Here is a 26,780-nt window from a genome sequence, read left to right on the forward strand (position 1 = left end):
ACCAACTCAATCATCATAAACTCTCATACCAATTGATCTCAAAAACTTCATGAAGTGTAGTTCACTCTAAAAATGGTAGTTAACCAAAAAGGTTAAAGGTTTTTTTGGAGATATTGCTCTTTTAGTGCAGGCTGTCAAAGATTGACAGTTTCTGCCAATTTTGTTTAGGCCATTAGAAACCAAGGCAAACCTTAATAAAATTCCATCAAATTTAATCATCCAAAACTAAAGGTATCCTTGAAGATTTGGTTAAAATTTCACAAGAGAAAACGTTCATATGATCTGCCAAATAAACAATGAAACTCATACACTTTTACTGTTGGACAAATATGACAGCAGAACAGGGCATTTTTGAAATAATAAACTGCTCTGTTTCAGAGGTCATAAAAATTGAAATCTTATGTTTTTAGAAAAGTATTGAAGTCTAGTTTCGTTTAAAAAAAACGGTGATGCAAAATCCTTCATGGATTAATAGATATAAACGTTTTTGTGAAGTCTACCAATAGTTGACAGATTCTGTCAAGGATTTTTCAAAATATCTTTAAAATAGCAAACATCATCCAAAAGACATGAAATTTTGCAGCAACGAAATACACATATCATAGATAAACATACTAAAATTTCAGAGCCATCAAGCAATGAAAACTCATCGAAACATAAGCTTGAAACTGCTGTAAAATTTTGACAGAATTCCAGTTTTAATTTCGTTCAACAATTATCATCCATAAATTGTAAATCAATTAGCATGCTCATGTGATATCGTAGAACACATATACGCAATAATATTCATTATGCAACGTCTCTAACTTCACGAATTTAAATAATCATACTCTAAAAATTTATACAATTTTCGTGCTTGGAAAAATACGAATTTAATATATATCGATTCTAGCATACCCCTAAGCACAAATATCAAGTCAAAACGATCAAACAAAAATCGAAAGACAAGCTAATATGTGAAAAACGGGGCTGCCCTCATGGGTTTCATAGCTACGGTTCGTTCCGTTCTTACTCCCTTCATTAAACATGCTCAACATCTACCCAAGAACAACATACTAAAATTTCACGACGATCCGACGTCGTTTCAAAATAAAGTCGAGAATCGACGTTTTTCGACGTCGACGAAAATCGAAAAGAAAACCATCAAAACGTAGGTAGAGATCTTACCTACTTAGATACGTGATCGAAAAGATGATCGGCGTTCATCTCGGTGCTCAAATCGGAGCTCAAAAGCTTGAGCTCAAGCTAAAAATGGTATATGCGTGAATGGTGTGTGTGTTTTAGGTGTTAGTGTGTGTGAGTTGTGTGTGGGCTGAAAATCAACGTGAGTTAAGAGTGTTTGACTGAACTTGGGCGGTTGGGGGGTGGTTTTGGTGGGGTAGGGTTAGATATTTAGTCGTTAAATATCTCGTCTCGTCTCGTCTCGTCTCGTCTCGTTTTAACGACTAACAACCCATACTCTTCGTTACTCGCCCTCTCAACCTCTACTCACTTTCATTACACTCGTAATTCCATATAGATATAGAAAACGCAAGCTCGTTCTCGAAATTCTGATAAACGAGCTCGGTTCGTTTATCGAGAAATCCCGATTTACTATTCACTCGTCGTCCAAAAATAAAAACTTTCATTATTGGACTCGTATCGAAAAACTAAGAATATTTCTCGACGACGTGCACGTAAGATTTTGAAAGTCGACAAAAAGACGAAATAGCAGTATTTTACTATTCATCGTCAAAAAGTCAAAATTTTGAAAAACGTCTTAACGGACTCAGATCTCACTTCCGAGTTCATCATTCTCATTCAAATAATTATCTCGAATTATTCAAATACTCAAACTCAAATACGGATATAAAATCTCACATCATTCTCACATCATCGAAAGAACATCTCAACATCTTAAAAAAAAATAACAAGAAAACTTCATATAACTCCTCATCTCTTTACAAAGTAAATCAAACAAGGGATCTAAACTTTAATTACTCAAACTCAAGAAATTAAACACGTCATCAAAAGCCCGGGTATTACAAGATTTGATAATAGAGTGGGCTGCAAAATAAACACATCGATCTACGATGATATTGGTGCCACGATGGTGATCGAATTAGTGGAGTCAGGAAAGTGAAAGAGAAAGATATAAGGTATTCAATCCAATTTCTTCGCCTGCGCTGCACACCAATAATTTTTAATTATTTTCGGCCAAACTAATTTTGAATTGAGCTTAATATAATACGTAAGAATAAAAAAATAGTTAAAGCTTGCACTCGACTAAAGCCCGACAAGCCTCTGGGCCCTAGGCCTTTGCCCCATTATTTCCATGGTTTATGCACAATATTGCCAAAATAAACCCTAGCTAGCTAGGTGAATTGTTCTCAGTTCTCACCTAGTCACCTTAAATTAGGGATGTCAATCCAACTCGAAATTAGAAGGTTGGCCCGATTAGACCTACAATTTGAGAGAGTTAGGACTGAAATTTTTAGCCCAATAAAATTCCAGTTTGAATGACCCATAACTGAATAGTAGATGTCATTCTAATAGGGTTAGCCGAAAATAGCCCAAGCCATATAAGATTGACCTGAAAACTATGTGTTTGCCTAATTATATGAAATTTTTGTCGTTATTTGACTTTCAAACTTCATTACTTTACTTCTTAAAGTTAGTATAATAAGAATCTTTTTCCAAATGTTTGATGAATATTTTTTGATTCGATATTCAAAAGTTATCCCCTAAAAAAATCAAAAGTTATACTCATCATTTCATTTATTTGTATTTTTAGTCTAATACTTAACATAAATTTTTTAGATATTTAAATTAGAAAATGATAATCATTAAGGAAAATGTGTGGATCCTTATCCCTCTAAAATTTGCATAATAGTTACTCCATGTAAGTCAATATTTAAATGTCTCTTATTTATGTAGTATATACTTATTTGTTACAGATATAGAATTGTCAAGAGAATATATTAGTTAATTTTTTTTATATAAATTTTCAAACCCGAGTAGCCTGATGGGTGAGTCCGAAACCCGAAAATTTAGGATTAGGGTTAAAAAATTACAGCTCAAACAATTTTCAGCCCAAATAACTTGCAAAATGACAAATTCGATAAATTGGTCTGATTAACATCCTCACCTGGAATTTTGGCTCGTGCCGATGATTTTCATTATATATGTATGGTATGTACATGCATAGCGTTGATATATAGCATTGTGATGTATCGAAATCTATCTCGATTCTTGAAACTCTATTGTGCACATTATCAAATAAATTAAAATTATTTAATAACTATAATTATCATTACACTTTATATATAGTAGAAAATTACATTTTTAAATTCAGAATTTTATTGAAAAATTGATATTTTATGTTTAAACCATATTTTGTTCTATATTTTAATTATGTTTAATATTTATATTTATTTATTTAAAATATCATTTAATTTTGATTTTGTTATCGCACGGATGGGCGTACTAGTTTTAATAATTTATGTGTATTCAACTTTCGTTCAATTAAAATCTTGAGAAGTTACGCTTTGGTTACTGTTCCTCCAAGTTTGTATTTATGGCTCTCTACTTCTGCAACATTAGTGTAATAGTTTTACTTTTATATTACTTTACAATGTTATTGTAATATTGGTAAAGAGATTAAGATTGAAAATAAATTTTATCATTACGTGATTATATGAATAAGTTGAATTCAGTTCAGCTGAAAATAGAAAACCTCATTGGGCTGAAAAAAGGATTTGGCCCATATAATAGGCATCGACTACGAATGATCGGCCCAAGTTCACACGATAAATGAAATGAGTAAAACGAAATAACTAAAGTGCAAAACACGTGATTGTTGTGAATTGAAAATAAAATACTTTTACTAATATTCTTACTTACGAAGTACTATTGATAAATTTTTTTATGAACGAATCAAAGAATACTCGTCCAGAAAGAACTTCCTCCTTCTTTTTTGAACTATAACCCTTCACTTACTTTTCACTTTTTCACCATTTTCAATATTAATTAAAATATTTTTTCACCACTCTTAATACATTCAACAATTTTTTCTTCACTCTTAATACATCCAATGACATTTTTCTTAAAACTTGTGTCATTATCTTTTAGTAAACTCTTTTGTGGACAAAAGAAGTATTATGATAATTTTTTTATGCACGAATGGAGTAAATTTGATTTCTTACTTTCTTAATATTCTCTTGTAATTTTGTAGGAAATACATCAACAATCTTGTTAATAAATGAAAACTTACCATAACTCATTTACAAACACAATACTTATCTTTTGCAAGTTAACTAATTTACAGTAATTAATTTAATACTTTATTTATAAACTATAACGTCAAATAGTTTTAGTTGAAACTCGATGGATTACGAGCTAATTTTTTTTTTTTAATGAAAAACTTCAACCGAAATAATAAGGCATTGTTCTAAAAAAAAATGCATTGCCCGGAAAAAAAATAAGTCAAAAAACACAGAGAAGAGAGAGAGAGAGAGAGAGAGATTGTGACAAAAATATCATCGATCAAAATCTAAATTGTCTTTCCATGTCATTTTAACTCATCAAGATCTAGTTTTCTTTTTCACTCAAAATCATAGTTGTAGTGTTGTCCGAATCTCAGAATAGGGTGAATTGAGGCGTGAATTTGAAGATATCAGAATCAGCTATGGCACCTCCAGCTCAATCTCATCGATCCCCTTCTCCTTCTCAGCCCTCTGGGTAATTTCCCGATTCCACAATCTCTCCGCCCTTATTGTATCTGCTCTCATCTTTCTGCGTGTGTGCGCGTGTCTATATGTGTATAATTTGTGCCGAAATCGGAGTATTTATGGGTGCAGTAAACGCACACATTGTCACTAGTAGTTGGTTTGCATTTATAGTTTGTATCTTAATTTGAGTGCTGGAGAGTATGAATTACCATGTTGATTGTTGGAACCTTCTGTTTTGTGAAATGATATGGGTTTATAATTAGAAATGCTTGATCTTGATCCAAGTGCTGTTAGCTGCTGCTGCTGCTGCCCTGATTGAATTTTTCGTTTGTAAAAGAAGAATGAAGTAAAGAAACTAAATTATTCATGAGTTCCTTTTTTTTTGGTCCGTTTAATGGTATTTCTAAGATGTGTGATTGTTGGATCATCCGATGAGAATCGCAAATTAGGTCATGTTAACAGCTGGATTTAGTGTTGTTATTGTTTCTAGAGGTCTTGTATGACTCTTATTTTGTGTTAGGGGATTAGGTTGTGCTGAATTGATATGAAGACTAAATAATCTTGCGCTTTAGTGTCCATCAGATTTCTGGAGGTATAATTCTTGTTTTACTTCTATCAGGAAAGGAGAGGTTTCTGATCTTAAAACGCAGCTACGGCAGCTGGCAGGTAGCCGAGCTCCTGGAACTGATGATACAAAGAGGGAGTTGTTCAAGAAGGTTATATCTTACATGACTATTGGGATTGATGTATCTTCGGTTTTTAGTGAAATGGTGATGTGTTCGGCTACCTCAGACATCGTGCTAAAGAAGATGTGTTATCTGTATGTTGGGAACTATGCAAAACACAATCCGGATCTTGCGCTTTTGACTATTAACTTTCTTCAAAGAGACTGCAAGGATGAGGACCCAATGATTCGGGGTTTGGCTTTGAGGAGTTTGTGTTCACTTGGTGTGGCGAATTTGGTGGAGTACTTGGTGGGGCCATTAAGTAATGGGTTAAAAGATGGGAATAGCTATGTGAGGATGGTTGCAGCTGTCGGAGTGCTCAAGCTGTATCATCTATCGGCTTCAACATGCTTGGATGCTGATTTTCCACCATTGTTGAAGCAGTTAATGCTCAAAGACAAAGATGCGCAGGTCAGGCTATGTGCCCTTAATTTAGTAATCTTGTTTAGATGTTACTTTTTTAATATTGAAACGATACCTCTCATTATAAAGATTGTTATCTGTGCGACATGCCTCCTAAGCTTGTAAGTTTGCTATTAATTAATTTTGTTAAAACATACATTTAGTATTATATAAAAACATTTTGTTTTTGATGTAAAGTTGATCTCCGATGTTGGCTTGTAAAAGTCATTGGATAATGGCTATAACAAATATAGCTACCTTTTTTCCTCTTCTAATTCTGCAATTGTTTAAACAGGTTGTTGCAAACTGTTTAACTTCTCTGCAAGAGATCTGGAGTCTCGAAGCAAGTACGTCTGAGGAAGCAGCAAGGGAGAGAGAAACGTTGCTTAGCAAGCCAGTTGTATATTACTTTTTAAATAGGTATCAAGTGAGAGAAGTTTTCTATCCTAAAAATCAGTGAACTATCTTGTAGAAAGCCCTTACTTGGCTTCTGATGGATGCAGGATGAAAGAATTCAGTGAATGGGCACAGTGTATTGTCTTAGAGTTGGTTTCCAAGTATGTTCCTATGGATAGTGAGGAGATCTTTGACATAATGAATCTTCTTGAAGATAGACTACATCATGCAAACGGTGCAGTTGTGTTGGCCACTATTAAGGTTTTTTTACATATGACGCTGTCCATGACTGATGTTCACCAACAGGTACGTTATCTTCTCAACTTATTATCCCTAGCTTTATGAAGATGAAGATTAGCATGATCTTGGTTCCTAATAGAATTGAAGCTAATGTGTTGACAATTTCGTTATCCATAGAAGGTTTTGTTGTAGTACATGGATTTTGCATTTAAAACTCAACATACTCCTGGTGCTACAGCTGAAGTCTGTGGAATCTACAAGCTTGTATTTGATTATATCATCTGATACAATACTGCTGATGGCTGAACCATGCATTTTAAGAAATCTGTATCAATGAATCTAATTTCAATTATTTAAATATGATAACGTCATTGAGGCACATCTTTAAGCTTATAGTCTACCGAGTAAGGAATGTAATGAATTTTTATATAAACATCCTTCAGGTCTATGAGCGAATTAAAGCTCCTCTGCTCACTCTGGTAAGCTCAGGAAGTCCCGAGCAATCATATGCAGTTCTTAGCCACCTTCATTTACTTGTGATGCGTGCCCCATACATTTTCTCTTCAGACTACAAGCACTTCTACTGCCAGTATAATGAGCCATTTTATGTCAAAAAGTTGAAGCTTGAGATGTTGACTGCTGTGGCAAATGAGAGCAATACATATGAGATAGGTGACTTTCATTCTGTATGCATGCTTAAGCCTTTCCTACGAAAGATAACATAATCAGCTTTCTAATTATACTCTAGTCACTGCTCATGGCCTATCTTTTGGTTCTATTCCAGTGACTGAGCTTTGTGAATATGTTGCCAATGTTGATATTCCAATGGCAAGGGAATCGATTCGAGCTGTTGGTAAAATTGCTTTGCAACAATATGATGTGAATGCTATAGTTGATCGACTGCTTCAATTCTTGGAAATGGAAAAAGAGCATGTAACTGCTGAAACTCTTGTAAGTATTTAGTTTCTTTTCTAGGCTACACCGATTGGCCAGTCGCGAGATATACTGTTTGCAATTCCTTGAAGTATGTGATCCTGGAGAAGCTTGTGCTAAACTTGTATCCATAACTAGGTTCTTGTGAAAGATCTTCTCAGAAAATATCCTCAGTGGAGCCATGACTGCATAGCAGTTGTTGGGAATATCAGTAGCAAAAATGTTCAGGAACCAAAAGCCAAGGCTGCTCTCATTTGGATGCTCGGAGAATATGCTCAAGATATGCAAGATAGTCCTTATATTTTGGAGGGCCTTGTTGAGAACTGGGATGAGGAGGACTCTGCTGAGGTAATTGAAAAGTACTGTCTTATTATTTTATCTGCTAGGTGGGTTGAGTTTCAGGCATTGCTGATAGGTTCTTATATGATCATTCCTACATGCACACATTACTGAGTTCTCTTGAGTGCCAAGCATTGTTGTTTGGATAGGAAGATAAATCCATGACATGTAATTTTCATGCTTGTGGGAAGAGGCTATGAATCAATCAGAATGAGAGAATGTTAATCTACTAGTATGATTCAATTATCAGAATGGATCCTTTAATCCAATTAGTTTACCTTCAAACTTGAAGACTTGCAGTTCCCTTTCTACTCACCATTTGAACAGAATAAATTTATCTACCTATACTATTTCCATGCAAATTATGATTAATATTTTCATTTTTGCATCTTTGCTGAAAGCTCCTTCAATCTTGTGAAGTAGGATATATGCTTTTATGATAAAACTAACAATATATCTTAATTCAATTATCTATAATTTGGTTGGCAATTATACAGTTATACCTCTTTGCTTGGGTTCTAGTAATTAGTTTTTATATGATACGCAGGTCCGTTTACATCTTCTTACAGCAGTAATGAAGTGCTTCTTGAGAAGAGCACCCGAGACTCAAAAGGCACTAGGGGATGCTCTAGCAGCTGGCGCTGCTGATTTTCATCAGGTATAACTGAAGCTTACGATCCTTTTATTAATGCTAGAAATGTTGCTAAATCTTGGTGAATTGCAGGATGTTCACGATCGAGCCCTATTATACTATAGGCTTCTAAAGTATGATGTTTCTGTCGCTGAACGCATTGTAAATCCTCCAAAGCAAGCCGTTTCAGTGTTTGCAGATACACAAAGTAGTGAGATGAAAGATCGCATCTTCGATGAATTCAACAGTCTCTCTGTGGTGTACCAAAAGGTACCTCTGGTTCTCTGAGTAAATGCCTAAACGCTTCTTACATCACCAATAAACATGTACACATAGACGTAGTATGCACCGGGCCAGTCCAAGTTTAACTAACAAGGACAATTTTTACAGCCATCCTACATGTTCACTGACAAGGAACACAGAGGTCCATTCGCTTTCTCAGAGGAACTTGGTAATTTATCTATCGGCGCCGAACCTTCGGATGTTGTGGTTGCGGCTCAGGGAGTCGAGGCAAATGACAAGGACTTGTTATTGGGTATTTCTGAGAAGGAAGAGAGTCATGGCTATGGAAACAATGGTTCAGCATATAGCGCCCCTTCTTACAGTGCCTCTACAACAGCTGGTGCTTCTCAGGGCCACTTTGACCTCGTGTCAATAGACCAACCATCTTCAGTACATCCACCTGCTAGCTTTGCAATTGATGATCTACTCGGTCTTGGAATGCCAGCCGCACCCACTGCTGCTCCTTCTGCATTGCTGCTTAACACCAAAGCTGCCATAGACGCGAATGCTTTTCAGCAGAAATGGCGCCAACTACCAGTATCTTTATCCCAGGTTTATAAACTTCATAGCTGCTGCCTATTTGCTAGTATGCTTGTGATGAGGGTATAGGGATTTTGGTTGTGGGTTTTAACATGCTTCAATAAGAATACCATAACTGGAAAAAGAAAATAGAGAATACTGCATGTATACCCCCTGTCCCCAAATCAGTGTCCCCTACTGTCAGAAATCGTATGTCAAGAAATTGTATGTAAATTTACCCTTAGTGATTGCGTGGAAAACCAAACAACTAAACAATTTGCATTGAGGACAAGGGTAAAATGGGAAGTTTGATGTCTTTTTCCTATAAAGTTCTGGAATTAGGACTATATATATATAATAAGAAGCCATTCCTATTAGCATTATATCGTTCTAAGTTACTGTGTAACAAAGGAACGGGTGCAATCCCGGGGACAAGTAATGCTCAGCACGAACTTGGAACGAGCATTTTCTTTATGACTGTTTCGATGAAAATTCTCTCTTGTTGCATTACTTGAAAATATCCAATTGCAGTAATCTATACTTCTTGAGGATCTTACAGATGACGCCTTTTTATTGTCTTTCGTTCAGGAAACCTCTATAGATCCAATAGGAGTGGCGGGAATGATGAATCCTCAGGCTCTCCCTCAGCATATGCAAGGCCACTCCATCAACTGCATAGCATCAGGTGGTCAGGCCCCGAATTTCAAGTTCTTTTTCTTCGCGCAGAAGGCAGAGGGTTCGTCTGCATATCTTGTGGAGTGTATCATCAACTCATCGTCGTGTAAAGTGCAGCTAAAGATCAAAGCCGAGGACCAGACTACATCGCAGGCATTCTCCGAGTTGTTCCAGTCTGCGCTGTCCAAATTTGGTTCCACCTAGGCTTTAAAACGACGTTTTCAGTTCCATTTTTGTCTAGAAAATGATGAACAATAGAAAGAGTCTTGTAAAATTTTATTTGTGTACAATATGAGTAAAAACGGCTCTCGATGTTGTCTTGTCTGTTCAGCTTCATCCTATTTGAGTTAATTTTATTTTTCCAGCAACTTAGGAAATTGAAACTGAAATTGAAGAAAGCTTATTTTTGGAAATAATGTAACTTCAAATTTGGTTGCCTTTTTCATTAATTTTGAAAGAATTGAAATTTAGGCAGAATTATGGTTAGTTCAGTTAATAATTTCAATATATATTATAACAGAAAATGTGATAAAGCAGGAAATCCAGAAAATGGAGTCAGCTCAATACTGAATTCTTTTAAAGTAGTCAAACATTGAAAGAAAAATCCATGAATTCGTCTCAATACCAAATATTGGTTACCATGTTCAACAAATTTATTATCAGAAAAAAATAAAAGAAAAGGAAAAACAAGAATGGACAAAGAACTCAACATCGCCTTCTTCATCTTGGATGGAAAAGCTCCAAAGGCTAGGGGGTAACAATCTTTTCATGAATGCCCACTCCAAATATACGAGCCGCCACTAAAAGGTGTTTCTTATAACTAGATGAATGCTCGATTTTCCATTGACAAAAATGGTGCTTACCAGAAACTCGAGTAGAAGCCCTGAGAAGGAAAAAGAAATCACCCGCCTTGACCTTCCTTGAAAGAGAGACTAGATTTCAACCATTGCTTCCAAGGCGCGTCTTGTTGTTGTTCAACCCACGAAAGAAAGCAGCTATCCAGCAAACAGAAGAAGTTGACGTAAAGAAGTTGATTGCGAACAGGGACAAATCGGAAGTTGGCAACCTGAACAGCTGGCCATATGGCACCCTCCAAAATTAGGGCCGGGAGAAAGTCTCTCTTGACATCGTCCTTAACCTGAGCAGAACTTTTACCCGAGGAAAAGCCCATGTAAGTGAAGAACACGAGTAAATCCACGGGCCCAAAGATTATACCATCAGCTGCTACTTTTGAAGCGACAAAACGGAAGGAATTTGGCTGTAGCTTTAGCCGCACCCTAATGACACGGTCCAGCGCTTCATACCTGCATGACAGACAAATGAAGACTGCCTCAGCATGTGCAGTAATGATATTATTTCATGCATCTAAATTTGTTCAGTGCTGCTGACGTGTGCTGCAGCTTCTACCAATTGTCTGTTTCATTTATAGGTACCAGCAATACAGATTAACTACAGGATACTACTTTTGTGCTCAAATATTTGGAAGATGATACAAAAATATGCCCATTGCTGGTTTCTCATTTTTGTAGTCAATAAAAACTAGTGTGCGCTACCTGTGACCAAAGTGGTTTGACATAAATGAGTACAAAGTAAATTTTCACGTGATCAAAAGTAAGTAAAATACAGCAAATTAAAGTGCACTGCCACAATGTTTTTCTTCTAGCGAATTCATAACAGAAAATAGCTTGCATCTCTTTTGTTAGAACTCAAATGGAATAGAAACAAATATGGCAACAGTGTATGCTTTTGCCATTAATGGGCTGGCCATGCAATTGAAGTCAATAGAGAATTTCCACCAGTATGTCCAACCCAAGCATAATGTATACAGAGTTTACACAACCATGTATATAATAAAAAAACCTAGAATAAAAGTAAAATATACATCACAACTTTCCTAAAACAGGGCAGAAATAGGTAACATCTATATTCAGGTGCTACAAAAAGTACTGACCAGTAGTGGCCAACGGGACCAACAAATCCAAGACCAAATATGGTTGTGGTGGCTACTCGTCTCCAATTGATCTTTAATTCTTTATGTTCATCCTGGAGAAGTGAGCAAGGATACCATTGTTAACTCAAGAATGAGGAACCCATATTTACAACAAACTCAACAACATTGTCAACATATCAAAAAGACGAATTCGCAAAGCCTGCTCCAGCTATCATATTTAAGAAGCAATGGTGAAGAAACAGCCCATTTATGAACACAAGAATCTTATGTTCTCTTCATTATTCTCTGCTGGAAGCAGCTTGATACCTACGAAGAGGCACTAACACGTAATATTATTGTCCACATCGTTAAGAGATATAGGGATGTTTTCAGAATGTTAAGAAACACTCTACAATGTCTAGTTTTATCTCAGTACAGATTATTGCTAGCATCATGAATACTGAATTATCCATTGCCATGAGGTATACAAGAAGATAAGGAAGTGAGCATGTAATCTAACAAATTTCATATCCATTATCTTCATGCATTCTACTGAAGTTACTTGCAAAGGCATTTCCTAATGCACGACAACAGCAGGGCGCTCCCACCATCTGTTAGATAACACGTGGACAATAACATGAAGAGCATGATCGACCATGTACCAGATGATGAGGGAAAAACCTCCAAATAGAGATACCCCATTGCTTCACTATCATAGATATGCTGTCAAACAATAGCATTCGTGTGCAAAATCGGTCTCAAGTAGCCGAACAACCTACAACGACAAACACTACAAAAGTTTTCTTTACTAGGACCGGCTAGGAAAAGAACATATACAAAACTGTACCATAAATTCCCAAAGTTTCGGACCAATCCTTCCCTCAAATATATACAAATCAACTAATACAAATAAACAAAACCACATAAAAAGGGAAATGATAGCCATTTTATCATCAAAACAATCCGATCGCAAACCAAAATTATCAACATGCAAACACAGCAGTAAACAATACCTACACGCGTAAAATCCCCAAATTGGAGATCACAAGACGCCAATTAGCATCGTATTTCATCAAACCCTCGAAATGCACGCGAAATACAAACTGTGCATGTTCCCCATTAGAAGAAAATCAAACGAAAACGCCCAATTGAAATCATCAAAACAAAAAACCGCAAGCAAAAACCTCGCATTTGAAAAGAAATTAATAATAATAACAGGAATGAGGACCCACATGCTTTTGCGGCTTGGCGGTGGAGTGAGTGACGGCTTGAGCTGCAATATCGCCCAACCCCCAAATGAAGCCGGAGCTAATCACCTGGGTTTTAACTGGATGCGTCGCTAAACAATTCTGGTACCATTTCCACAATCTCAACATGCTTTTCCTGTTAATTCAATCAGTTTAATCCAAGGGTTTTTTTTTTCAAAAGCGATTGTGTTCAAAGATATTTGAGTAGGGAGTCGGGGGAAGGGGAACAAAGGTGGGTTTCGGATTCTCTCTCTCCTCCCTTTCTCTCTCTATATCTCTCTGTATCTATAATCTATCTCTACCTAAGTATCTATGTCTATCGTATTCCTAGTCAATTCAGTGCTTACTATTGCTTATTAATTTATTCAATTACTATATTATAAAAATGTATGTTGGCACAAAATATAGATTATTTTTTATTTTTTATTATAGTATTTTATTTTACTATTTCTTATTAATTTATTCAATTATATATATATATATATATATAATTCTAAGAATATATTAATCATAAGATATTACATTAAATTTATGTGATATATATACAGATCACGATAATTTTTTTTTTCTTTTTATATATTGTATAATCGGTATAATGATTTCAATTTAGAGTAACATCTGACATAACAAATTAGTGGAATTTTGAGCGTGAGATTAGTTATAAAATACTCCCTCCGTCCACGAAAGAACTTCCTATCTTTCCTTTTTGGAATGTTCACAAAAGAATTTCCTACCTATTTTTGGAATATACCCCACCACTTATAATCCTCTTACTTTTCACTTTTCATAACTCTCAATATTAATTATATAACACATTTTCACCACTTCCAATACACTCAACTACCTTTTATCCACTCTCAATACACTCAACAATATTTTTTCTTAAAACCCGTGTCACTCCCTCTTAGGAAGTTATTTCATGGACGGAGGGAGTATTTTGTTATAATAAACAGGCTAATGTGGAAATGAGATCAACATTTGTAATTTTCACAATATTCTTTCAAATTAATTGCAATACTAATAACATCCTCAATTTTTGTATAGGCAATAAATTGTGTTGTTTCATCGATAAAATAATTTTGATTTAGAGTAATATTTGACAAATTTATATAGGAAATATTGAAATTGCAAAAAAAAAAAAACTATATATTGTTATTTTTCAACAATTAAGTTTGGAATGGCAACCCCATGTCATATAATATAGTGATTTTTTTAATATAAATATTATACACCGACATTTATAACAATCCAATTGGCATTGTATATTAAATTAAATTAAATATAATTAATAATCATTGCTGAAAAATAATTAGCTCCACTTTTATATATGCAAATATAGAAGATTCCAATTATTTTTGTCACCCCATAATGCAGCAAAAATCTCAATCCACTTGATAAAAACCTGCGATCTGACGCCCTCGAGAAATTCAATTATTTAAAATTGAAGTTTAATCTCGGAGGGCGTTTGCCGGAATTTCCTGACTGGTTCCGCCGTCGGTGTCGCGGCGGCTCCGGTTGTGATCACTGATTTTTTTAAAAAGCGAAAATGGTGAATGCGATGGTGGAAAGAGCTACCAGCGACATGCTGATCGGTCCAGATTGGGCGAGAAACATCGAGATCTGCGATATCTGCACTGCGGATCCCTCGTAATTCTCTCAAGTTGCATATAGTTTTTACCAACTCTTCTTTTAGTGTAATGATTGCTTGGATTTCCTTTTTTCCAGTGGCTTTTTAGTTGGCATTTGATTTGATTTCTTAATGTCTCCAATTAAATGGAAACGTGCTTCGGAATTGTGTTTGGAATGATTAGAATTAGAATTGTTGGAATTAGCTGGTTGGCAGAAATGGCGATCTTCATGATAATTTTAGAATGTCACTGTCTCAAACTACTGCTTGATCTTGTGATCATGACGATCTTCTTGATAATTTGAGGATGTCACTGACTTGAGCTACAGTTTGAACATATTGTTGGTTGTTGTTATGAGTTCATCAGACGATTTCTTTTATTATCAGTGTAGATGAGGATAGATGATAAAGTGTCCTGGTTTCTTGTTAATGATAACGTTAAATAATTTATGATGCTTTGAGTAGTTTGTCTCATACAGTGTGAGAGGAAAACTGAGGTATGAGGTAATTGTTTTGGCACTATTGGAAGGAGGGACCTATCTAGATATCTCCATGTTAATTGAACCAATTAGTTTCTTTCATTCATGCTGAATGCTAGAAATTTGTGGATTTGTAGCTTCACCTTGTTGTGTGCATTCTGGTTGTTTCTCCCGAGTAAGCATAGTGCATGCCTTCTGTGAGCTGATGGTCTCTCTTGTTTGTATCAGACAAGCAAAAGATGTTGTAAAAGGTATAAAGAATCGCCTACGTAGCAGACGGCCCAAAGTCCAGCTCCTTGCCCTGACTGTAAGCTTGGCTGTTCTTTCATAAACATTTTTCTGGCCCTGTAGTAACAGTAACCTTAATTGCAACAAATCACAGTTAGGTTGCAAATTAAGAGTACATGTACATCAGGGAAACTGAATAGCTCTCATTTTTTGCACTTAATGAAATGTTAAAAATTGGGGCTTTGTTTCACTTTCTAGCTATTGGAGACCATTGTGAAGAACTGTGGTGATATTGTCCATATGCTTGTTGCTGAGAGGGAGTTGCCACGTGAGATGGTGAAAATTGTGAAGAAGAAGGTAGTTTAATCACAATTATGGCACCCACTAATTTCCCTTTTCCAAATCATTTGCCAGAATTTCTAATGATGCAAAATTTCTCGTTGCAGCCGGACTTTCATGTGAAAGAGAAGATATTAATATTAATATATACTTGGCAAGAAGCCTTTGGAGGACCAAGGGCAAGATATACCCAATACTTTGCAGCTTATCAGGAGTTGTTGGTATGCGGTGCTAGCATATTCATGGCTTACACATCACCTGCTAGTTTACGTTTTTTCATGTCAAATATACCAAGATGTTGCTTATTTCTGCTACTTGTGGCATTTTTGTCAGCGCCTTGGAGCAGTTTTCCCCCGAATTTCTGAGACGTCAATACCTGTTTTTGCACGACCATCTTACCCACAAAATATCGGTAGTTCCGAGTCTAGACTGCCTCCAGCTAATTCATCCGTTGAACCTGAATTTCCAACATTGAGGTGCATTTCTCTGTTCTTCTCTCTATATTATGTATTGTGCATCTGGATAGAGTTTTTAACTAATCTTTTAGTACCTTGTTAAAAGAATTGATGGTAGATCTTTCTATGTTAGCCCGACAGAAATTGAAAATGCACGTGATATTATGGATGTCCTTGCAGAAATGCTGAACGCCATAGGTCCTGATAACAAAGAGGTATGATGAATAATAGAATGTTGAATTTTCTGAGTATCAGTCCTTACAGCTGGCATAGCTTAGTCTAAATTGCCCGTACATACTTTTCGGGATCAGAATAGTTCTTGTAACAAGATTAGCCAGTACCACTTTATGCTGGTTTCATGGAAGCGAAATCGGCGGCGTAATTGCTACCGTGTTACAGATTGATTAGAAATCTAATATTATGAAATTTTAAGAATTTATTTTTAGAATTTTGTTTTCTTGGTGGCAGGAAGTAAACCAAGATCTCATTATTGACTTGGTGGAAAAGTGCCGTACCTATAAGCTTAGAGTGGTACATCTTGTTAACTCAACAACGTAAGACCTCGCTACCATCCTGCTTTTCATGTGTCTTTCTATAGTCTTCAGTTGGATCTATGGATGGATTATAGGAAAAAGAACAAAGTCTTTAGACTGTTACCTTATGTTGGTAACGGTTTATGACCAACTAATAGATGACACGGCTTGAGTTGGTCTTGGATTCCACTTCAAGGTCTTTTTGTCTGCTTCAGCTATTTCAGCTCATCTATTCTTCAACTTTAATGTTTTATTGTTGGGATTTTTTAGTAGTGTTTTTGGGCTAGAGCCTAAAGCTCTTTCTCAGTTCCTAATTTTTGGGGTGAACTTAGAAGCTCTTTAAATCAACTTATAAGATGTTATAGAGCTTATAAGCAATTTCAAAAATGTTTGGAAACTATTTACAAAGAGAGATTTATTTGCTCCAAAAATAAGATTTAAGGAGCTTATAAGCTCAGTCAAAAAGTTCAAAACATTTAATTACAACTTTTCCATTATTAACTTCTTAAAAGCTCAATCGTCCAAACACTTCAACTGGGTTTATGAAAAAGATCAGATACTCATAAACTGTAAAATATTTTACAGATCTAGGTGCTGAAGCTCTTCAAAATAAACTCAGCTAAACACCTTCTTACTCATAGCTCTTTGTTAATGCAGCGTTTTTTTTTGTGAAAGGGTCGATTCTCAACTTTAGTTTGTTGCAGTTGTACGCTAATTGCACTTGTTTTAGAAGCTTATATACTAAATGCTTGCTATTTTTCAATATGGATACAAACGTATTTTGTAGGAGACTAGGAGTTCATTTCGTACATTGATATGTGTGTTTGTGATACACAAATGTACGGAGATTGTCCAAAATGTATATAAACTCTCTGCCTAAGCATCCTGCTAAAGTGGCTGTGTCACGATCATACTTCTGGTGTGGTTAAAAGGCCCTTCTGAGATAAGCAAGTCAACGAGTTTTTGTCTAACAGTCATGCTCATTTCCATGTTTCTATGATGTAGGGATGAATCACTATTATGTCAAGGACTGGCTCTAAATGATGACTTGCAACGTGTTTTGGCTAAACATGAATCAATTTCTTCTGGCTCTATCCCTGTTCAATCAGAGAGCAAAAAACCTGAACCTGCTCAAGCCTTGGTCAATATTGATGCTCCTCTTATTGACACTGGTGACGAACAATCAGAAAAAGGGTAATTTCTGCTGGCCGAGTATGAAATATATTGATGTTGGAATTTCCTAAATTGTTTGAGGTTTTTAGTTCACCTGTTCTTTTTTTTTTGGATAACTTAACAATTAAATAAAAAAAATTAAAGACCGCGCCATGGTGGACTCAAAGTCAAGACCTTTGGTCCTTTGGCCTTAGGCATTAATCACTCTACTGCTTGCCAACACTCGCACACTTAGCTACTCTTGTATATCATGTAACTTGGTGGTTTACACTGATATGTCAAGCTATCCTCAAGACTTCTGCCTGGGTCATTTAGAAAATCGTTTTCTTATTAAATTTCTTTTGAGAGCGGTCACAAATTAGTTCATCTTCTAATTATTTTTCACTAATCGGCATAAAATTGAATTGTATCTGTAGAATTTGCATGCTCAGTTCCGAAAAAAGGCGCAACCAGTTAATGCAAGAATATCTGCTACTGTTGATGGATTCTACATAAAACCTACAAATTTTATGCACACGAGTCTGGAACTCTTTATTAAAAACTTAGCTTCGGACTTGTTACCTTTTCATTTGTGTTACACTGTTTCTTGCTTTCTTTTTGTGCTTAAATTGGTTGTATCTGTCATCTAAGATGCAAATATCACTTTCAGATCGACGTCGGAAGCTAATTTAGACAGACAGTTGCTGCTCACAGTCACTGCTCCTCCAGCATCTAATGGCCAATTGACAACTACAGCGAAAGTTGATCTTTTGAGCGGAGATGCATTCAACTCACCGACAGCAGACTCTCTGGCACTTGTTCCTTCATCGGAGCCTCAGCCACCGAGCCCAGCTGCATCCCAGCAGAATATTCTTGCTCTGGTTGATATGTATCCGCAGAGTAACATTCAGTCCTCAAGTAATGGTCAATCTCCACAGCCGTCTCTACTCCCTAACGGAAGTGCTTCGAGTCTGATTGTACCGCAACATGACCAGCCGACTTACGCTCAAGGATCTGCCTTCGCGTGGAATGGTCAGACGAACCAGCAACAACTGCCAAACTCACCAATTTATGGTGGTACGTCTCCTTTTATTTCGATAAAGAACAAACTGAAATTCGTATCGTCTTTTGGAAGATCCCCGTTGCATCACTCGATGCGATCTTGTTATCTGTTTCTGTCCAATTTCATTTTCTGAGAGGTAAACTAAAATGTGAGTTCATATATTTCTGTTGGTAGATTCTCAAAGTAGCAGTGCTCTTCCTCCTCCCCCTTGGGAAGCCCAGCTGGACAACAGCATGCCAGCCGTTAGCCAACCTCAAGAATCACAAGCAGTGGCCAACGACTTCCAGCCATCGCCTAGCGGGGCCTACATTCCACGACCGCAAACCGAGTCAAATAACCCGGTGGCCGGATCATATATGCATCCAAGCCACCCGGGCAACCAGATGATGGGGGCCTTGCAACCCATGGGTGCGTATCATCAACCAGTGCAATCCAACCAGATGGGGTATGCGTATCCTCAACAGATGCACGGCAACCAAATGGCTGGCTACTGCTACAGCTATGGATACGGTTACGGTTACAGCCCGGAGCAAATGCACAACGCCCAGTATCTTGAGCAGAATATGTCTGGCTTAGCATTGAGGGACGGCGGTGCATCTTCTTACTCTGTACCGTACGTGCCATCTGGAAAGCCGACGAAACCGGAGGACAAGCTCTTCGGAGACCTTGTTGACATCTCCAAATTCAAACCAGCAAAAGCCACAGCAGGTTGAACTGGGAGCTTGTGACACTTGCTTCTTGTGTTGTGCCTTGGTATCTCTTAATTCCTTTTGCCCTTTTTTGCTCTTTTTTTTTTTTTTTTTGTATTTTTGTTTGTTTGGGCTACATCATTATTTGTATTGGCCTGCATTCACCTCCTCCCTCCATCCCTCTCTCTCTCTCTCTCTCTCTCACACACACACACACACACACATAAAATAAAGGGGGGAGGGAGCATTCTTTGAGGGTAGGGCTTCTTTATTTTTTATTATGCACCATTTTTTAGCATTTCCGGTCAGGAAATGCAACAATTATACATAATGAATGGAAAATACGATATATGTAATGTAATGTAATGTAAGTATATGATTGAACCATTTTAATTGAATGAATGAAGCTCAGGTCCTTCAAAGTTAATTTAGAATTGTAGAAACTAAAACCCGTACGTATTATCCTCAACGTGTGAAATTTTCCAATAAAAGATGTGTTACAGTCACATCATCAACTCTCATTACTAATGTTGTATTGTTGTTAACGGAAAGGAAATTTTGGATAAGTTAAGAGCTAAATATGACAAACGTTTAGGAAAATTTTAACAACGTTTCCTGAAATAACATAGGAGCTCACCTCTAATTTTCAAACAAATTGCTGAAACGAAAAGATAATAATTACGTTTGCAAAAAATAAAATAAATAAAAGAATGAGTAAATTACGTTGGCACTCTTAAATTTTCAATTGAAAAAATAAATTAAAATGAAGAAAAGGCGCAATATCAAACTTTATGTTTTGAGTAGGGCTGTAAACAAATCAAGCCGCTCGTGAATAATTTGGAGCTAGGCTAGAAAAAAGTTCATTCAAATTCGTTTAGAAAAGTTTGATAAATAAACAAACTAAACTTGAGCTTGGTGTATTCGGGTCGTTGGCTCGTGAACAAGTTCGTAAAGTAATTTAGCTTGAAAAATATAAATTATTAGTAGGTACAATTTATATTTGTCCACTAAAATTAATGATAATTTGTATTAAATCCCTAAACAACTCTGTTTGTCATAAGAAAATAATTAATATATTTATTATTTTGAATGAAATAATTTATTTTCAAAAGAAAATGATTAATATTTTGAATATAATTATATATTTAGAAAGTTCGTATAGGCTCGATTAAACTCGTGAGTCTCAAAGTATTCGATGAATAAAGTTCGGGATTCGATTCGATACTAAACAAACCAAACTTGAACACACCACTATTCGGCTCGGTTCGGTTCGATTACACCCCTAGTTTTGAGCGGAAGTAAAGAGTTTTTCTAGAAAAAATAGCCCTCTTTTTTAACCTCATGAATTATGTTTGATTTATAGCTCGAATTAAAATTTTCCATTAACTAAAATTTATTGATTAAATTGAATTATGCATATTTAAACATCCAGCCATTTGAATCTCAATTATCTGACTAAAATTCTGGTTATTTGAATTCTGTAAATTTTTACTTCTGGTCTAATATAAGATTGAAATTTTAAATTCAAATTATAAATTGAACAATAATAATAATAATAAATTTAAGCAAAAAAAAAATCCTTGTAGAGTTAAATTTTGAACTATTTTTGAAGATTCATTCAGAAAGTAAACCACCTTGACAATCAACTAAAAAACAAATGCTTAAATATAAGGCGACACAAATTTTAGGTAAAGCAAAAAAAAAAAAGAATTTTATGAAAAACAAAATAAAATAAAACAAGTTAAGAAAACAGAAATCAAATCAAAATAAACTTCAGTCGACGGCACAGAATCACAGAATTCAACATCAATTTCTCTTCTCTGTCTGCTTCGTCTTTTGATTATTAATTCCCGATTTCACAACTGATTTACAGGGAGTTTCCCATTTCTGATCGCCTTTCAACATTAAAATCGCGTGAGTATATTGATTTTTTTCACTAATTTGTTTCTAATATCAGGAATTATGTAGGATACGGGTTCAAGAATTTGCGTCTCTGTTTTGAGAAAATGATTCCACAATATGGAATTTCTCTTCCTATTCTTGAATTTTCACATTTTAGTTTTTCTGGGGATGTGTGGTGATGGATTGTTGGATTTTGTGTAATTCAATTGCTTATTCACATATGATAATCTTGACTTGATGCAGTTTCTATTCAAAGGTGGCATTAATTTCAATAATTAGGGCTTATAAACAATGCAGGTTAATTCTGCTCTCTTGAACTTCAATCCATTTTTCTTTACTTGGGTTTTGGCGAATTTGATCGAATGTTCGAATTTAGGCGTCAAGGGCTAGGCTTTTCAAGGAATACAAAGAAGTGCAGAGAGAGAAATCAGCTGATCCTGATATTCAGTTGGTTTGTGATGATTCCAACATATTCAAATGGACAGCTCTTATAAAGGTAGTTTGGATTTTCTTGTTTTGATTTGTGGGAATTTTGTGGGGAAAACGTTGAGGATTTGATTATTTGAATTAGTTGGTTGATTTCGTTGGTGTGTATAGGGGCCATCAGAAACTCCTTATGAAGGTGGAGTTTTCCAGCTCGCGTTTTCTGTGCCCGAGCATTATCCTTTGCAGCCGCCTCAAGTTCGGTTTCTGACCAAGATTTTCCATCCAAATGTGCATTTCAAGGTAGTCAATGTCGTTTTGGATTGTCGTAGACGGCCTAGTTTCATTATATAGTTCAAGATATCTTTTCTTGCTATTGTATCATGTGATTGCTGAAGGGCGAGGAGAATGAAATGTGTGATGATTTCTGCAGTTATAGTCTCTTTTGTTGATTGAGGAATATTAGTATTAGTGTTGGAAGTAACGTGTATAGCTAATGATGGGGGCGAAATTGCTGAGATGGATATTTGGAATGAAAGTGCTGATTAGGAGTTTGGATTTGGGGTCAAGTATGAAATGAATACCTCATTTTGGGTATGGTGCTATGTAGTCTTGATTTTATAGTCAATAGGCAGTTTTCTTTTTGCATATGTTGCTGGTTAATTTCTTAAGCTAAGTATCTCCGATTGATAGAGCTCCTAATCAAGTTATTGTTTGTTTGTATACCGGTTTTTGTGGGCTTAACTTATTTATTTTGAATGAAAATTTCTGCATAAGAGATTGGATTCGGGGTTTAAGTATGAAATGAATGCCTCATTTTGAGTATAATGATATATAGTCTCGGTTTTACAGTCGGTAAGCAGTTATCCTTTTGAATGAAAATTTCTGCATAAGAGATTGGTTTGTTGTTACTGGTCAGGCTAAGTAACTCCTATTGATATCGTGTGGCTTGTAACACAACCGGGGAAGTGCTGAGTCGATTGTTGGTGTCTGAAAAATGGAAGTGTATATAGGTCTCCAACATGAAAAAAGATTAGGACATCCTTATAGATGCTAGAAAGACAGGGAATGACTTTAGACATTGTTCCTATTTTGTTGATTTGTCATTCTCCTCGCGGTGAAATGTTTCCTTAGTCGTTGGTTCCATAGTATGTGATGCTTGGCTTTACAATATGAAAAGGTCTTAGTTTCTTCCCGTAGTTATAATTAAACAAACTGTTGCTTCTGTAATACATATAATTTGATAAAATTGCTTTGATTATGATATTGTTTCCTTCGTTTTCTTTTATGCAGACCGGTGAAATTTGCCTTGATATCTTGAAGAATGCTTGGAGCCCCGCATGGACATTGCAGTCGGTTTGTAGGGCTATAATAGCATTGATGGGTCATCCGGAGCCCGATAGCCCACTCAATTGTGATTCAGGTACAGGTACAGTTGTTTGTGGTTTATGTCTGCTTACATATCTGCTTCTCTAGCACTGGTTTAGGAAACTTCTCGTCTCTTATCGGTTATTACTTTGCAGTACTAATTCCCTTTTAATCAATAACTTGTAGTTGCTATTTGTCTTCATTCTTTCAAGATAAATCTTGGGACTGAGTTTGGGTGGTCGATGATGATACCGATGTTTGAGTGAGTGGAAGTTGATTATGATGAAAAAATCACCAACTGTGACCCTATTTTGGTTTTAGACAAACTATAAAACGTTTCAATACTGATCTCACATTTTGATTTGTTGGCATATGGTTTTTTTCAAGATCCAATAGTTTGTTTTTGTTTCCTCGGAATTTCCTGCCTGCGTTGAGAAAAGGTCATGCCACAACATTTTCCCAGCGTGGTAAATTGGGAAATTTTGGGCGCGTCTGTTATGCTACAAATTTAGAAGTGATGTCATCATTAAAATGTTTTATAAGTCAGTCTAAAACCAAAAATCGGGTTGGTGATTATATTTTGAATTATCCCCCTAGAATTCTCGTCGATCCCTTGAAACCAAGAGGCGCACTCACGGTGCATCCGTCCTAATTAAATCCTAATTGTGATTAATAAATCATAATTGTGGATTTGTGAACCCTAATTATAATGGATCCACCCCATATTTGGATGTATTCAAGTTTTTGCCTAAAACCAATTATTGGTCACACAGCTATCCATCCATGCTCCCTTTATTTTTGTGTATTCGAGTTCTTTCATTTCCTTTCATTGCCGTGATTCTTACATTCTCCGATTGCCTAGCTATTCCGATTGATGCTGATGCTTTGCGTTTTTCATTTTGTTGAAGGCAACCTTCTCCGGTCGGGCGACATCCGAGGATACCAGTCTATGGCTAGGATGTATACCAGACTTGCTGCCATGCCCAAGAAGCAGTGATCAGTCTTCCACCTATATTTGTTACTTTGCCATAAACTCGTTTATTCATATACACATGTTGTAGCCACTTGTACTTCCATGCATTTAGGTGGTACGTTTAAGATCCTCTGTTCCAAAAAAGTATTTTCTTCGTTTCTCTCTTTTGTGACGTGGCATGATTTTTTTCCTAATTTCTCATTCGAATTTCATGTCTGCATGGGAAAATTATTTGGAAAAATCTTGAATACGTCTATTTTGCTATAAATCAAAAGATTGTCTCACTATTGAAATAATTTATGAAACATGTCAAACCATAATCAAGTCAAAGTTTACGATTTTTTTTAGCCATTAATCTTAAGAGTTGAATAAAATGTAATCACCGGTTCACTATTTCTTGGCACAGAAATTAAAAAAAAAGATACAAATTGAACAAAAATAATATTAAGACTTATAACTTTTTAAGAATAAAATATTAATATTTTTTTATATAAAAATGATAATCTTTAATGGAACAATTCAAGAAAGATAATGAGTCATATTTAATGGATCGGGAGGAGTAATTAATTTTGTAGCTTTTGAACAATGAGGAGTTCTTGTGCATTTAAGATATAGTACATTCTTTTTTTTTTTGAGGGAAGATATAGTACATTCAATATAACAATCTGCCGGGAATTTCGACAAGCTTTCAAGAAATACTATTTTTGATGTAGCAAACTCCTAATTTTTGTAACTTTTTTCACCAAAAAAATAATAATTTTGGGACCACTGGACTTTTATGCAACAATAATACAACCTTGCACTGGCTGTTGGTACACAAAACTTTCTAATTCAATCATATGGCCCTAGCTCATTAAATGATGGATCGTTTTAATTCAAAAAAATAAATAAATTAGAAATAATGATATACAAATATAAGGAGGAACATAATTTTTTTTCCAACTTGTTGGAACCAATATATTATAGGTCTTAGGGTTGATAATTTTACTTTTGATTCGTAGATAACTTTTTACTCCCTCTCCGTCCCCCCAAAATAATTTCTTAGGTGGAAAGAGCACGAATTTTAAAATAAGTTGTTGAGTATATTGTAATTGGTGAAAAAATGTTAGAGAAAAGATGCAGATCTACCCCTATAATAGAGGCCCCTATAGCATATAGCTTCTCATAGTCAATGTTGGATCAAATAGGCCCCTGAAGTCTTAAAAGTCGATCAATTAACCCCTTTTAACTAACCGTTGTTAGTTAAACGTTAGTCAATTTTTTTTATCCTCCATTTCTTTCTTCTTCCAATTTCTACCCCCAATACCAATTCAGCCACCGCCGACATCTCCCTCAGCGCTGCCGGTCACCTCTCCCTCAATTCGCCGCCGCCGCCGGAGTCCTCCGTGTCGTCTGCCTCCACCCCTGTGACGATTCCGACAAGTAGCCACTCAATCTGTCGTGGCAATGCTCGTCTTCATCATCGTTGGAGCATCTCGTTGGCGACATTCCGTGATCTTGATTTCGGCATGCTCTTTTTTCGGCGCCGGCATCTGTCGTCCGCCGTGAGATGTAAGGGGAGACCGATAGCAGAAATGAGAGAGGCGGAGGGTGCTGCCGCGTCCGATTTGCGGAGAAGCTGCGATTGTTTCAGCACCTGGCAAAGAGGCGGTCGTGGAGGCAGGAGACGCAGACGCCGACACCGCTGCTGAGGTCGGCGGCGTGCTTCTTGCACCTCGGTGGTGGCGGCGGCGATGGCGGCACCGAATTGAGAGAGAGGTGACCGGCGACGCCAAGGGAGATGTCAGCGGTGACTGACTTGGAATTGGGGGTAGAAATTGGAAGAATAAAGAAATTGGGGGTAAAAAAAATTTGATTAACGTTTGACTAACAGCTGTTAGTCAAAAGGGGTTAATTGATCGATTTTTAAGACTTCGGGGGCTTATTTGATCCAATGTTGACTATGATGAGCTATATGTTATAGGGGCCTCTACTATAGGAGTGGATCTGCACATTTTCCCAAAATGGTATACTCTTTCCATCCCACTTCAAGTGTCATGTTTCTTTTCGGCATGGTAATTTAGAAAAATATTAATTAGATTATTAAGTGGTGTAGTGTAGAGTTGAAAAGACGATGTGGGCCCCAAACATTCTCATTTTTTGGGACTAATTTTTTCCATAAAGGGAAACAAGACATTTGAAGCGTGACATTAATCCAAAAAGGAAAACAAGACACTTGAAGTGGAACGAAGAGAATAATTAGTATTGAAAATGGTGAAAAAATGTTACTCCATCCGTCCCATTAGTAATGTCCCACTTTCCTTTTTGGGTTGTCCCATTAGTAGTGTCTCATTTCATTTATGACAATATTCTCTTTCTATACCTAATATTTAAATAATTTCTACCAACCCACTTTATCTACTTTCTACACACTCTTTAATTTCCGTGCCCAAAAGAAATGGGACACTACTAATGGAACGGAGGAAGTATATAGTAACTAATATTGGGAATGGTGAAAAAATAAAAAGTAAGAATAAATAAG

The 26,780-nt window shown here is 36.1% G+C and overlaps 5 protein-coding genes across 7 annotated transcripts in view; 3 read left to right on the forward strand and 2 right to left on the reverse strand.

Moving 5' to 3' along the window:
- LOC130994894 (uncharacterized) overlaps positions 1-26,780 on the reverse strand; it is a 1,167,164-nt gene that overhangs the window by 442,586 nt on the left and 697,798 nt on the right. The window lies entirely within an intron of this gene.
- Positions 4,411-10,181, forward strand: LOC130994814 (beta-adaptin-like protein A). Its single transcript, XM_057919884.1, has 11 exons — positions 4,411-4,719; positions 5,329-5,845; positions 6,132-6,256; positions 6,340-6,538; positions 6,916-7,144; positions 7,257-7,423; positions 7,544-7,753; positions 8,292-8,402; positions 8,469-8,645; positions 8,766-9,209; positions 9,765-10,181. Exons 1-11 carry the CDS (start codon positions 4,667-4,669, stop codon positions 10,053-10,055), a joined length of 2,523 nt encoding a protein of 840 aa, XP_057775867.1. The 5' UTR covers positions 4,411-4,666; the 3' UTR covers positions 10,056-10,181.
- On the reverse strand, positions 10,444-13,367 carry LOC130994945 (uncharacterized). Of its 2 annotated transcripts, none has more exons than XM_057920142.1 (3): positions 13,014-13,367; positions 11,803-11,894; positions 10,444-11,155 (listed from the first exon to the last, which is right to left on the reverse strand). In XM_057920142.1, the coding sequence occupies exons 1-3, from the start codon at positions 13,155-13,157 to the stop codon at positions 10,753-10,755; spliced, it is 639 nt and encodes a 212-aa protein (XP_057776125.1). In that variant the 5' UTR covers positions 13,158-13,367; the 3' UTR covers positions 10,444-10,752. The 2 variants fall into 2 exon arrangements, with proteins under 2 accessions (XP_057776125.1, XP_057776127.1); XM_057920144.1 differs by lacking the exon at positions 13,014-13,367 and adding an exon at positions 12,444-12,788.
- On the forward strand, positions 14,331-20,020 carry LOC130994841 (TOM1-like protein 9). The gene is made up of 10 exons (XM_057919941.1): positions 14,331-14,675; positions 15,363-15,441; positions 15,621-15,719; positions 15,809-15,922; positions 16,035-16,177; positions 16,290-16,371; positions 16,625-16,710; positions 17,695-17,883; positions 18,512-18,918; positions 19,079-20,020. The coding sequence occupies exons 1-10, from the start codon at positions 14,575-14,577 to the stop codon at positions 19,615-19,617; spliced, it is 1,839 nt and encodes a 612-aa protein (XP_057775924.1). The 5' UTR covers positions 14,331-14,574; the 3' UTR covers positions 19,618-20,020.
- On the forward strand, positions 21,262-24,419 carry LOC130994957 (protein PEROXIN-4-like). Of its 2 annotated transcripts, none has more exons than XM_057920170.1 (6): positions 21,262-21,507; positions 21,739-21,792; positions 21,872-21,991; positions 22,093-22,221; positions 23,212-23,341; positions 24,195-24,419. In XM_057920170.1, exons 2-6 carry the CDS (start codon positions 21,787-21,789, stop codon positions 24,281-24,283), a joined length of 474 nt encoding a protein of 157 aa, XP_057776153.1. In that variant the 5' UTR covers positions 21,262-21,507; positions 21,739-21,786; the 3' UTR covers positions 24,284-24,419. The 2 variants fall into 2 exon arrangements, with proteins under 2 accessions (XP_057776153.1, XP_057776152.1); XM_057920169.1 differs by having other exon boundaries at positions 21,297-21,507; positions 23,212-23,347.

Source organism: Salvia miltiorrhiza, chromosome 7, assembly GCF_028751815.1.
Source record: "Salvia miltiorrhiza cultivar Shanhuang (shh) chromosome 7, IMPLAD_Smil_shh, whole genome shotgun sequence".
Classification (NCBI taxonomy): Eukaryota; Viridiplantae; Streptophyta; class Magnoliopsida; order Lamiales; family Lamiaceae; genus Salvia; species Salvia miltiorrhiza.